Source organism: Mchenga conophoros, linkage group LG19 (genome assembly GCF_057382185.1).
Source record: "Mchenga conophoros isolate Kocher_MC1m ecotype Shallow Benthic linkage group LG19, M_conophoros_male_GT1.1, whole genome shotgun sequence".
Classification (NCBI taxonomy): Eukaryota; Metazoa; Chordata; class Actinopteri; order Cichliformes; family Cichlidae; genus Mchenga; species Mchenga conophoros.
The window spans coordinates 25,941,119-25,955,089 of NC_140544.1; the positions used below are offsets into that span (position 1 = coordinate 25,941,119).

Sequence of the window (13,971 nt, forward strand, 5' to 3'; positions counted from 1 at the left end):
CAGGTATGAAGCAGCACAATGACCAAGGTACTCAGTATCGTTCAGCCATTTACACATCCAACCCCACTCAGCAGGAGATTGCGCTGAAGAGTAAAGTGGCCTTCCAGCAGGTATGATACCCCCTCACACACATCAGGAGGTTTTATTATTATATTTACTCAAGTATGGGATTGCATATAACCAAACTATAAGCCAAGTAAAGCAGTAGCCACGGAGCGACTCTTGAAAAATGTGAAGAAAGTCTCACACACCTTTCCAGTTAAAAGACTAACGTAATGCATGTATATAAATATGACTGAGTCATCATATATAGGTTTTATCAGTATATAGGAACCTTTTTGAGTGTTGCAGCAGTCTAAGTGGTAGTTTGGAGCTTTCTTTATTATTTGAATGGCAATTAAAAATTAGTGTCTGGAGTAGCAACCTCTTATGCAGTTTAGTCAAGCAAAACCATCTTTTTAGGTGATATGCATCTAAACCGTCTTTCTTAAACCGAAAGAGAGGAAGGGGGTCAAAAGGCCATCTTAACTGATTTCTAAAGCTCTCCCTTTCAGTGGCGCACGCGTGCTTCTTTTGTTCGTTCTATTGTTCTGCCCATCAGCCTGCCGATCCGTCCGTTGTTCCCGGCATCACCCTCTTCGCTCCTCCAAATGGTATTCATGGATGAGCTGGCAGGGGGCAGAGGGGAGCAAATTATGATCGTTAGGGTTACTTGGGGCTCCCGGGGTCAGCAGCCAGGCGCTGCGGGCCTGTTTTGTTGCCGTGGCAACAACCTCCCAACCTTGGCCTTGGGCTTGGGTCAGAGGTTAGAGAGGAGTGGCAGCTGGGACCATAAAGGTGGGGGAGGAAGAACATGAAAAGTACGAGAGAGCCAGTTAGATCAGAGAGTCATCGCTGACAGGTTATCAACTGAAGATGACCCTGCCCTTTGGCTGTCAACTGACCACGACCTCATCACACCCACACGCACACAAGCACACATACCACCAAGATACACCCTTGAAGTATTTTTTAAAAAGCTAAAGAGCATGGGGCAAATGGATGAAGCCTGTAACAGTCAACAAAGAAACAGGGAGAGAAATGCACAGATGGCACACATCTGCATAGTAAGAGACAGGAGGAAATTACATGTGTATATTTTGAGTTTAAAAGTTCATCTTTGAACTTAGAAACGGCATTCGACCAAACAATCTTACCTGTGATCTGTTTGGCAGCTCTTTGGAGTTCACCCGGTTCACTGTAGGGCCTCAAATGCAAGTGAAAGTGAAAACTTTTAGGAGACCCAGAATAATCAGTAGTTGCGAAGTGCTTACATTGAATTTTCTTGTTACCTGGGACCAATAGCAAGTAGTTTCAATGACCCATTTTCACCTGGAATTTGAGCGTGCGGCACCCTCAACCTCTGGATGCTTGCAGTTGCAAGGACTGCACAGTTCACCTGGTGGGAGACAGCCTGTCTCATTTCAACCTTAACTGGCAAGAGTCAGTCTCGAACAGATTGGAGAAAGGCCTGCAACTAATTGCTATTCAATTTATAAAGGCAGACAGATTGGCATGTGCTCCTTCAAATAATGAAACACACAAACCTGAGTGACTAAGGTTTGTGGCAGGCAATTAACTGTAAATTATGCTTTTTACACCAAAAGCATGTCTTATTTTGTGGCTGATATGTGTGTGTGATAATTGCCTCTAGGAGTGTTTATTTATTTGGAAAGACGGGGGAGATGTTATCAGAATGAGTGTGTAATTGGCATGACTGGATGGCTCAAAGCTGTGAGCACAGTGCTAAAACTTTGGCTCTGTCCTGTCGCTCTTTATTCAGTCCCCGCTCTGAGTGTTTAGAGACGAGCCACATATTCCTGCTCCACAGTAATACTGGGATTTTATTGAAGCAGAGCAGAACTGAACTGAACTTAATGGAGCGATGGAGGGAGGGGAGGAGGAGTATCCTTGTATGCAAGGCACATACAAGGATACATCTTGCTTTCCTTTTTACAGTGAGCAGAGCCGGTTCCAGTGTTTCAGACATTTCTACACAGACGTCAGGACATAATTCAATCATCTCTCCATGGCTTTTTTTCCAGGGTTCTGTTGCCTTTATCCCATTTATCAATGCTCCCCGTCTAGCCCAAACTCAAATATATGTCAAAGGTAGCATCATGATGGTGTAAAATCTTTATAAGATCAAACAAAAACATCAAGAATGAGATTTCCATACCAGATCGGTTGGGGCCCCGAGTTAAAAATGACCTCCTCCGGTGCTGTTTGCCAACAAGGTGCTGGTGGAAACTGATCTATTGTTGGCTAAAGACAAAGAAAGCAGAGATATGGAAGTTGTGTTTGGACTCAGTGAGAGAGAAGGATGATCTGTACATGAGAGTAAGAAGCAGGTGAAAGAGAGGTGGAGGCATGCTCTGGAGACAAGAGGAGTGAAAGTCTGTAGAAACAAGGCACAATACATGCGTGTGAATGAGAGGGAGACAGGTATGACAGTGAAGCTGCAGGTAGTGAAGGTATATTAGTTTCAATACCTGGGATCAACAATCCAGAGCAAAGGAAAGGGCACAAGAGAGGTGAAGAAGAGGATGTAGGCAGCGTGAAGTGGGAGGAGATGAGTGTCAGGGTAACTTGTCACAGAAGGACAGCAGCATGAGTGAAAGGAAAGGATGTATTGTTTGGAGATGGTGGAACTGAGAAAAAGACCAGAGGAGGAGCTGAAGACAGCAGAGATTTTTTTGGGACTGACCAGACAAGATTAAAAATGAGTCCATCAGAGCTTAGCTGAGGTTGACCAGTTTGGAGAGAAAGTTAGAGAAGCAAGGCTGAGATTGTTTGGACATGTGCAGAGGAGGGATAGTGGATATATTGGGCATGTTAAATACGGAAGCTGCCAGAGAGGAGGAAAGGGATAGTGTGAGACGGAGGCAACCGCTAAAGGGAGAACCTGAAAGAAGAAAACCCAGACCAATGCACGCATTTGGTACAGTAACAATATCCTCATTAACACGTGGATCTTATATAGCGCTTGTCTACTGTAAGTACTCACAGTGCTTTACACAACATGGCTCAATCACCCATTCACGCTCCTTCATACAGGGACTCTTTTCTATACTAAACATCTGATATGGACGGCAACAAACATCCACAGATTTGTGATTTATCACAGTTAATCTCTGTTTTATTGCAAACACATTGCATGTAAGTGCCAACTTGACCCAATTCAAAGGAAAAATCAACAGCACGCCGACTGCCTCTTATTGCCGTTTTGTCCCTGTTTTATCGCCTTCTTGACACACCAAAGTTGCTTTGAAGATGGCAACTGACTGAGTAGTCTCAGATCTGGTCCCCGTCTTTGATGTGATCATTTCAAACATTGATGGTACACAGTCATAATAACTTCGGTCACATACGACTAAGACTTTAGATGAACGAAATCAGGCAGATATAAAAGGTTGCTTTGGCGTTTTTTTCTCCTTAAGTTCATTGTTAAATATCTCTTTTTTATTAGCGAGGATAGCAGCCATGCTAAATCTTTGCGTTATTGTCCAGCTGTTGTGTTTCCTTATCATTACTCAACACAAAACATTAGTTTTAAATGGTAACTTGCTACTTAAGAGGACATGTTATGTCTGTATATTTGAAACTTTTCACATGTCATTACATTATTCATTCATTCATTTGTTACCAACTATGAGCAGGGAAATTATATCATCTATTTATTGCCCCTCCACTTTGAAATAATTCAGCCATCCTGAATCTCCTGTAGAACTTTCAGTCATTTTAAACATTATTTTGTACACCGAAAAGGCATAACATTATGATCACGTGCCTAATATTGTGCTGTTGCCTAAACAGCCCTGACCTGTCGAAGCGTGGACTACATGAAGGTAGAAGGTGTGCTATTTTATCTTGCAGATCCTTTTAAGTCCTGTAAGATGCGAGATGTTGGGTTTGTTTGTCCAGCACATCCCACAAATGCTTGATCAGTTGAGATCTGGGGAATTTGGAAGTCAAGTCAACGCCTCAAACTTGTTGTTGTTCTCCTCAAACCATTCCTGAACCTATTTTTCTTTGTGGCAGGGTGCATTATCCTCTCCATTAAGGGTGTACATGGTGTACAACAATGCTTAGATACGTGGTACGTGTCAAAGTTTCCTAGAAGAACATTGCCCAAAGCATCACACTGCCTTCACCGGCTTGCCTTCTTCCCCTAGTGCATCCTGGTGTTTCCCAGATGAGTGACGCGCACTTACCCCATCATCTATGTGATACCCCAGACCAGGCTACCTTCTTCCATAGCTTCTATTGATCCATTGGTCTAGCCATCACAGTTTGGCCCCATTTGGCTCTGGTCCAACTCAAATCCTTATTTTTCCTGCTTCTAAAACAACGTTGAGGACAAAATGTTCACTTGCTCCCTAATGTATCCCACACAGTAACAGGCCCCATGACCACCTGTCAGTGGTCAAAATGTTATGCCTGATCGATGTATGATCCCCAGCAGGTCAGCAGATTAGGGTCATCTTTTCCAGGCAGCTCTAGACTAGAGAGGTTTTGTACATTGTACTCATTCAAAGAATATCAATATCACCCTTAAATATGTCATTGCATGATATGATATGTTATTGTAATATTATTAAATGATTTTCTATTATGAATTTGAGATTTTTTAAGACAAGATGAGATGTTTTTCTTTTTTTTAATAATTAAAATAGCCAGAAAAATTAAATGTAATTATTTACAAGTAGATGAATGTTAAACAAACAAACTGAGTTTGTATCACAGCACAGAAAAGGCTGTTATAGTGAGCATTATATCATCACCTGCCTGAGAAGGGCTGAGAATAAATAACCAGTCCATAGAAGACCCTTCAAAACACACACACTCACATTTGCAAACTTCTAGAATAGAAACAGTATTCACTCAATCTCCCCGACTCTCTGGAACGCTGCTGACTCCACCAATCTGTCAGCCACTTCAGTGGCACCCCAGTTCCATCTGAGGGCCACTGGGACCACTGGGATACGTGTCTTCCCAAAGCAGCTGACACACTCTGAACCAAAATGGCAGCTTCCTGCCCTGAAATGGTTGCCTCGCCACATTGATGCTGAGTCTCAAGAACGTCTGGCTTGAAAACAGCATCTCTACGGAGGAAGAGCTTGCTGTGTGTGTGTATGCGCTTGTGAGGTTGTATGTGAGTGTGTATTTTATCCTGAAAGCCCAATGCTGTCTGGGAGAGCATCAGGAGAAGTGAATGCATGTTCAAGAAGAGTGACAAGAGAGAGTGGGTGGAGGCGATCTAAGACAACCAGAGATAAGGCATCACAAAATCCCTATTCCACCCCACTGCCAGCACATGACTCACCCACACTCGCGTGTACATACAGACGCACACAGACATACATTTGGCACATACAGGCACAGCCCAATGAATAATTAACCCATACGAAGAGTCTCTTCTGCAGGGCTTTCAGTTTCTTAACTTCAGCATTGAGAGAGGGGGGGGGGGGTGCATGGAGGCTTGGGAGAGTGAGGCAGAAAAGCTTGTTTAAGCGCGAGAGCAGAGAGGGAGGGGGGAGGGGGTGGGTGAGGGAGAGGAGGGGAGGGGAGGAGAAGGGGGTTCTCTATAATGAAATTTGAAATTTGCAGAACATCAAAGGCTTCTGTAGCCAAGCTGCTGTGGCAGCAGAGCAGAGAGGAGGAGTGCATCACTTTCTCTCCCTCTGTCTTCCCCCATCCCTCTTTTCCCCCCCATCTCTTTTTCTTTCTATCCCTCCCTCTCTGCTAAAATGTGTCTCCCTTGAGCTAGGGTGAGGGGCGTGGGGGTGAGTGGAGGGTGAGAGAGAGAAGGGATGGGAAGAGTTGATTAGGAGAGTCGGGGGGTGGGGGTGGCTTAGAGATGGGTTAGGGGAGAGAAAAATGGATGAACGGGGGGTTCTATATATATATACACGTGTGTGTGTGTGTGTGTGTGCATGTATGAACAATAGGTTTTATCAAGCCAGCTTGAATACTGTGTGCGTGTGTATGCGCACATGCATGTGTGCAGGGCCTTGGAGGGGTGAGTGTGCCCTCTGATAAAGCATCCTAACTTAATGAGCTTGAAATGGGTGGGGGGTGGAGGGTGTAGGGGTGGTGCGCAGGGGTTCGGATGATGGCTGGGAAAAAAAAAGGAGGAGATCATTTGAGGCTGGAAGTCTTGAGGAGAAGCCCGGGGGCTGTTAAAACAGGGCACAACATCAGCAGGTTTCAGAATCACGCTTCTCGTCGCACAAGCTCACGTTCCACATTTTGGAAAGTCGTCAGAAAGTGAGATTTACCCTTCCAGTGATTCCCCGGCTCTAGCGTTCTCAACCCAGTCTGTGCTGCACATTTTTTTTAAAAAATTGTTTAAATTTAGCCGCACGCCGAACTGATCAATATTAAAACAGCATTATCGGCTTAGATGAATTAATAGGTAGAAAAATTTTAGTGGAATATTGTTCGCAGGCAACTTCTTTTTTTTAAGTCGCCGCCTGCGAGTGAGATGTTGCCGATCGCCTTGCAGCTGCGATGTTCGAAGGCGATCGCTTTTCACGGGAACGTCGAGCTGATCTTCTGCATTTGGGGTCTTCTGATAGCGAGCTACTTGTTGTCTGCCCTGGGAAAAAGAAAAAAATGCAGGAGCGTGCACCACCTTGCTCCGAGACTGAAGAGCGTGCATCCTCTCTCTCCCGCTCGAAATGTAGGAGTGTTTTTTTCTGCTCACAAAATGTAGGAGCCCTCGCTTAAGAAGCCCAGCTAAAATGGATGCCTGACCCATGATGACAGAGGGAAAGAGAGATGAGCAGAGCAGGCAAAAAAAAAAGAAAAAGAAAAATCACAGTTGCACACATACAGATGCAGCGATGTGCATGATGAGTTTTACACTCATTGCATTTCACAAAACCTCACATGAACAATACAATATCCTTTTTTTCTGTTATTGTGTATGACCACACTCTGGTCACTGATCTTCACTCCATTTCTTCAAAAGTCGCTCTTTTGCTCCATTTTTTTCTCTTTTTGTATTTCCCTTAGAGTCCTTCCATCACTCTCACTCTGCCTCTCTCCCCGAGGTCACTGAGGGCAAGCATGGTGCCGTGGACTGGAGCATGAATATCACGTCGGGCTTTTTCGTGTATTTGCAGGCAGAGCCGCAGCCCGGCATTTCGCCACAGAGCAGGTTTGCCGTCCGTAGTACTCAGAGTGTATTTACATTTTTAAGATGTTGAAGAGCTTTTTGTGCTCCAGAGTTCATGTTTGCAGCTGCAGTCAGTGCCGTGCTGGCTTTTAGATCTGAGCGAAAGGAGATGGATAGCGGGTAGGAACGCGCAAATCTTATTTTGTCTTTGCGCAAACATGCGAACAACTGCTTTGCTCGAGTATTAACATTTTATGCTTCTTTATATTTCCACTTCTTTTGCCTTTTAGCTGTTACATTCAGTACATTTACACGATAAAACATTAATTCAGTATTATAGAATATATACTACCCAACGCTTCGTAAAAGAGTCAAAACTCGCCTAATTACGCAACTTTAAAGTCTGATTACACAGTAAGTCATCAACACAGACAGGCAAAGCACGATGAATAATTAACCCATACGAAGAGTGTTTTCTGCAGGGCTGCAATTTTGCTTAAGGTCTCAGTACTTTTTCATCCACAGTTAAACTATCAGATTTACATTGTAAATATACTGAAATTTATGGCAACACTGTACTTAATTATGATAATGGCAATAAAGCTAATTGGAATTAGCGACCAAGACGGAGGTGAGAGCTCAAAAGAAAAATGGAGAGACCCAAATAGCAGCAGTGACACACCGGTGAAAGTATAGCAGACTAAGTCATGATTACATAAATCACCGAATTGAGGTCATATCCCTCTTTCAAATGTCTTCACCATGAGTCACTGAGTGTCACAAACTCTATGTCAGTGCCTGACTCTTCCCCACCACTCTGCAGCCGTAGGCCTTCCGAGGGAAGACGACACAGAGAGACAAGGCAGTGGGGTAAGGAAGAGAGAGAGGGAGAGAGTACATTTTTCCTCCTCCACCTCAACCCTCTCTCGGGGTGTCACGTCCTATTTGTGTCCCGGGGCCGCCTCTCTAGCGATGGCGATGGTGCGAGGGGCTCTCTCGCTTGGATGGCGAACGGGGAGGACTTGGTAGCACGAAGCAAAGTCCTCTGTGCTCACATGGGAGAAAGAGCGAGAGAATCGGCAATGGAGGGAGATGCAGAGAGAGAGAGAGAAACAGACATGCACCCATTCAGCCATGTCTTTGACATGGGAGTCTTTCCGACAGGCGTGAAGAAAGGAAGGGCTGACTGGGCTGAGTGAGCTCAGCCCTGGACACACACACAAACATGTTTTTGTCACTTAAGAGGACATTGCATTGACTTGCATTCATTAGCTTCAAATTTAATCCAGCGTTAACTGCGAGCCATGACTAGCTGCAATGCTAACTATGATCTTTGCTAAATAAAAACATATTAACCCTAAAATACTTCGCTTTTTGGGGATCAGGTCCCCATGATGTGGATTTGTGACAAGATATCTGACTCCACAAATTGACTAACAGCACACACACCTTTTGCATCAGCCGTCTCACACTCATATACATATTTGCACATGCAAACACGCTTCTGCCTGTCTCTCGGTAACCATCATTTGAACGTCATCAACTTTTTCCTATCTAGAATTTTCTCCCCCTCATCTTTACATCCTTTCCTACCCTCCATATTCTTCCTTCCATGCCTTTGCTGCTGCCGCCGCTGCTGCAGTGAGAGAGAGAGAAAGCAAAGCCACATAAGGTTATACACAGTGGCATGACGCCATGCATTTTGATTTATAGATCTAAAATGGCCGCCGTGTTGTGACTGCTGTACAAGGCTGGATGGAGAGCGAGGGAGTGGTGTGGGGGTGTCAGGGTGGAGGTGTATGTATACTCAGAATAGCAGACCTTTGCTTGGACGTGGCGCTCCCTTCACACGGAGCATCCTCTGCCCCGGAGGGTTCTCTGCTACTGTGGTTTGGTGGTGATGGCGGATTAATTAGGCCATGATGTACAAAGCTCTTTGCTTGTGCCGGCTGGCTAACCACAGTGCTGGTGGATACAAGCAGGAAAATTGGTTCTTCTTTAGCAGACTGCTCACAGTTTGCCTTTTTAAAAGGTAAATACGTCTGTGCTCCTGAGGCTCGGGCTCTGTGTTAAGGACTGCATTGTGTTGTAGTTTGGATTGTGGACACTGGGTCCTTCCTGCAGGGAGATTAGAGCCCTCACATTGTAGCGGCAACCACTGAGGAGTTAGAGGTCAGCTGCTGCCTCAGCCTCTCTGTGGGGTGCAGAGCTTTGATTTACTGACTCCACTGCATCACCTCCAGCAAACCCGAGCACACACGGTTAGTACCACACTGCCTCCATGTGGGCAACATCACACACTACCCTGCTGCTTTTCACTGACATTAGTCTCAGTTAGAAATTATATTTTTTCTGATATTGTCTCACTCTCTCATCACACAATTACTGATGACCAAAGGTATGAGGTTAGCTTGTTGAACTCTCACAGCTAAATAGCTCTAGGCAGTGAAAAACAGCATACCGCTGCTTCATTGTGAGTTTTTATTGTTTCTCTTTTCCAACAGACTCATCAGCTCAGTTATAATTAGTAATTTAATCAAAGAAATTGTAACAGTTTTGATGATGGACTGACTGATTTAACAAGCAAAATCTGGTCATGTGGGTTTTTTACTAAGTATAGTCACTGTCTACTTCATTGGCTGGAGCTATTCAAGTGTTTGTTAATACAAATATCTAATCAGCCAATCACATGACAGCAACTGTATGTATTTAGGCATATAGACATGGTCAAGATGATGTGCTGAAGATAAAACTGAATATCAGAATGGGGAAGAAAAGTGGTTTAAGCTGCACAGCCGTCCCTTGGGTTTAGCAGCAGTTCTCTGAATGACAATGCCAAAGGAGAATGGCCAGATTTCTTCGAGCTGACAGGAGGGCAACAGTAACACTATAACAACTTGACACAACCAAGGTATGCAGACCTTCTGTCAGCTTAGAACAGTAACGTGAGGCTACAGTTCACAAAATCTGACAACATAGAAAATTGGAAAATGCTGCCTGGTCTGATGAGTCTCGATTTCTGCTGAGACATCAAAATTTGCCATAAATTCCTGAAAACACAAATCCTTACCGCTGGTGTTTCGTGGCACACTTTAGGTCCCTTAGGACCATTTGTACATGGTTGCTAACCATGTACATCCGTTTATGACTGCAGTCAATATGGAGCAAAATCCCTGATTATGTTTCCATTGGCGTGAAGAATTAAGGAAAAAGGGATCCAGCCTAGTGCTGGCAATATGTACCCTATCCCTAACCCTAAAGTGACCGGCGAGTGTATAAAAATGTCAACTTACAGTTTTTTCTGATTGCTTAAGCACATTTTTTGTAACTATTGGCTAATTTTGCAAAACTCTTCACACAAATAAGAAAACCTGTCACCCAATAATCAAAACATTGTAGTTCTCTTGCAAAAGCAAACACAGCTAGATTAACTCTTCACACCTTCGTAAAAATGGTGTTTCCGTATCAAACAGTACACACAAGCCATCATCTACTAAGCACACAATGCGCCAACTGCACACTGATGGTATGAATACAAAACACATCTGGCTTTTGCTTTCTCTGCGCACAAGGTAGGCTATGTCAGTTTGAGCTCATACTTCTGTCATAGATCCATAAGCATAGAGGGATCCAAACTTCAAGTACTGGTGTTTATTCAAACACATCAAAACAAACACAAGTGTTTATTTCCAAGTATAGGATTATTTGCAATCGCCATAATGACTATATGGGTTACTTGGTCTGCAGTGAACATGCTTCCTCTGCCCCCAGCATCTGGTCATCTAGCAATTCTGTAAAGTAACAATTTCAGTATTTTTACATCAATGGTATTGGTGTGTTTCTCATTGGCATATGGCAGTGCTACAAATCTTTGTGCGAAGTGACTGTACTAACCGATTCTCATTTCAAGATGTCCTTATGATGCTTGCTACAGTGTAGCGGCTCGAGTTAGGCTGGACCCGTTGGCCAGCTACCCTCAGGGTCATTCCACGGTTGATTACATGGTCCACTATTGTAGCTCTGATGTCATCAGCAATTCTATTTCTTACTCTTCCTACCCTTCCTCTCCCCCCTCCTCGTCTTCCTCTTGCTCCTCCTTGTCCTTGTCGTCCTCTTCATCCTACTTCTTCACCTCCATGTCCTCTTCCTCGGCCTCCTCTACTTCTCACTCTTTCTGCTCCCTCCATTGTACTCCGCACACACAGCTTACCTGTATTATAGTGCTTAGGCTGATTGCAAAGTGAACTAATTATCTAAAAAAGTTTTCACATGTGAAAGTGTGCCAGACAGTTGGCAAATTAGTGTTAATGATAGCCATACATGTGTATACTTTTGCTAGGAGTGTGTTGGAAATTTGGTAATTGAGTGTTGTGCAGTGAATTGTGCCTACAGTTTTGCAAAGTGTGTGTTACAAAATTGCAAACTGAGTGCAAAGCAGTTTTTGTGCTTTTAGTTTTGCAAACTCAGTGAGTGGTTTTGCTATAAGTCTGAATAGTTTTAGAGATTGTGCTACAGGAATCACAGTTAGGGTTTAAGCATTCAGAAAAAACTGTAATACAAATATCTAATCAGCCAATCACATGACAGCAACTGTATGTATTTAGGCATATAGACATGGTAAAGATGATGTGCTGAAGATAAAACTGAATATCAGAATGGGGAAGAAAAGTGGTTTAAGCTGCACAGCCGTCCCTTGGGTTTAGCAGCAGTTCTCTGAATGACAATGCCTTGTTGATGCCAGAGGTCAAAGGAGAATGGCCAGATTTCTTCGAGCTGACAGGAGGGCAACAGTAACACTATAACAACTTGACACAACCAAGGTATGCAGACCACACCCAGCGCCACTTCTGTCAGCTTAGAACAGTAACGTCAGGCTACAGTTCACAAAATCTGACAACATAGAAAATTGGAAAATGCTGCCTGGTCTGATGAGTCTCGATTTCTGCTGAGACATCAAAATTTGCCATAAATTCCTGAAAACACAAATCCTTACCGCTGGTGGATGTTTAATGGTGTTTCGTGGCACACTTTAGGTCCCTTAGGACCATTTGTACATGGTTGCTAACCATGTACATCCGTTTATGACTGCAGTCAATATGGAGCAAAATCCCTGATTATGTTTCCATTGGCGTGAAGAATTAAGGAAAAAGGGATCCAGCCTAGTGCTGGCAATATGTACCCTATCCCTAACCCTAAAGTGACCGGCGAGTGTATAAAAATGTCAACTTACAGTTTTTTCTGATTGCTTAAGCACATTTTTTGTAACTATTGGCTAATTTTGCAAAACTCTTCACACAAATAAGAAAACCTGTCACCCAATAATCAAAACATTGTAGTTCTCTTGCAAAAGCAAACACAGCTAGATTAACTCTTCACACCTTCGTAAAAATGGTGTTTCCGTATCAAACAGTACACACAAGCCATCATCTACTAAGCACACAATGCGCCAACTGCACACTGATGGTATGAATACAAAACACATCTGGCTTTTGCTTTCTCTGCGCACAAGGTAGGCTATGTCAGTTTGAGCTCATACTTCTGTCATAGATCCATAAGCATAGAGGGATCCAAACTTCAAGTACTGGTGTTTATTCAAACACATCAAAACAAACACAAGTGTTTATTTCCAAGTATAGGATTATTTGCAATCGCCATAATGACTATATGGGTTACTTGGTCTGCAGTGAACATGCTTCCTCTGCCCCCAGCATCTGGTCATCTAGCAATTCTGTAAAGTAACAATTTCAGTATTTTTACATCAATGGTATTGGTGTGTTTCTCATTGGCATATGGCAGTGCTACAAATCTTTGTGCGAAGTGACTGTACTAACCGATTCTCATTTCAAGATGTCCTTATGATGCTTGCTACAGTGTAGCGGCTCGAGTTAGGCTGGACCCGTTGGCCAGCTACCCTCAGGGTCATTCCACGGTTGATTACATGGTCCACTATTGTAGCTCTGATGTCATCAGCAATTCTATTTCTTACTCTTCCTACCCTTCCTCTCCCCCCTCCTCATCTTCCTCTCCCCCCTCCTCGTCTTCCTCTTGCTCCTCCTTGTCCTTGTCGTCCTCTTCATCCTACTTCTTCACCTCCACGTCCTCTTCCTCGGCCTCCTCTACTTCTCACTCTTTCTGCTCCCTCCATTGTACTCCGCACACACAGCTTACCTGTATTATAGTGCTTAGGCTGATTGCAAAGTGAACTAATTATCTAAAGAAGTTTTCACATGTGAAAGTGTGCCAGACAGTTGGCAAATTAGTGTTAATGATAGCCATACATGTGTATACTTTTGCTAGGAGTGTGTTGGAAATTTGATAATTGAGTGTTTTGCAGTGAATTGTGCCTACAGTTTTGCAAAGTGTGTGTTACAAAATTGCAAACTGAGTGCAAAGCAGTTTTTGTGCTTTTAGTTTTGCAAACTCAGTGAGTGGTTTTGCTATAAGTCTGAATAGTTTTAGAGATTGTGCTACAGGAATCACAGTTAGGGTTTAAGCATTCAGAAAAAACTGTAATCTAGCTGTGTTCGCTTTTGCAAGAGAACTACAATGTTTTGATTATTGGGTGACAGGTTTTCTTATTTGTGTGAAGAGTTTTGCAAAATTAGCCAATAGTTACAAAAAATGTGCTTAAGCAATCAGAAAAAACTGTAATTAACCCCAACCCTGATTACCAGCGGTGCTGGTTAATAAAAATGAAGCAGAAGAGCTCTCATAAAACCAAAGTGATGAGCCAAAACCTGCTGAGAAGGAGTGTAAAGTTTAGGGATAGATCTTTGAGGTTTGTACAATCACAACCTTCTACACAATAC

General features: G+C 43.4%; 1 protein-coding gene across 3 annotated transcripts in view; it reads left to right on the forward strand.

Annotated features, from left to right (window-relative positions):
• Window positions 1–13,971, forward strand: part of msrab (methionine sulfoxide reductase Ab) — a 40,663-nt gene that overhangs the window by 24,831 nt on the left and 1,861 nt on the right. For 2 of the 3 annotated variants that reach the window (XM_085256397.1, XM_085256399.1), the window contains exon 5: window positions 4–110. In XM_085256397.1, coding sequence (XP_085112523.1) covers window positions 4–110 — 107 coding nt within the window. Of the gene's footprint in view, window positions 1–3; window positions 111–7,059; window positions 7,205–13,971 lie in introns of all 3 variants that reach the window. The other variant, XR_014889878.1, reaches the window with a different exon arrangement.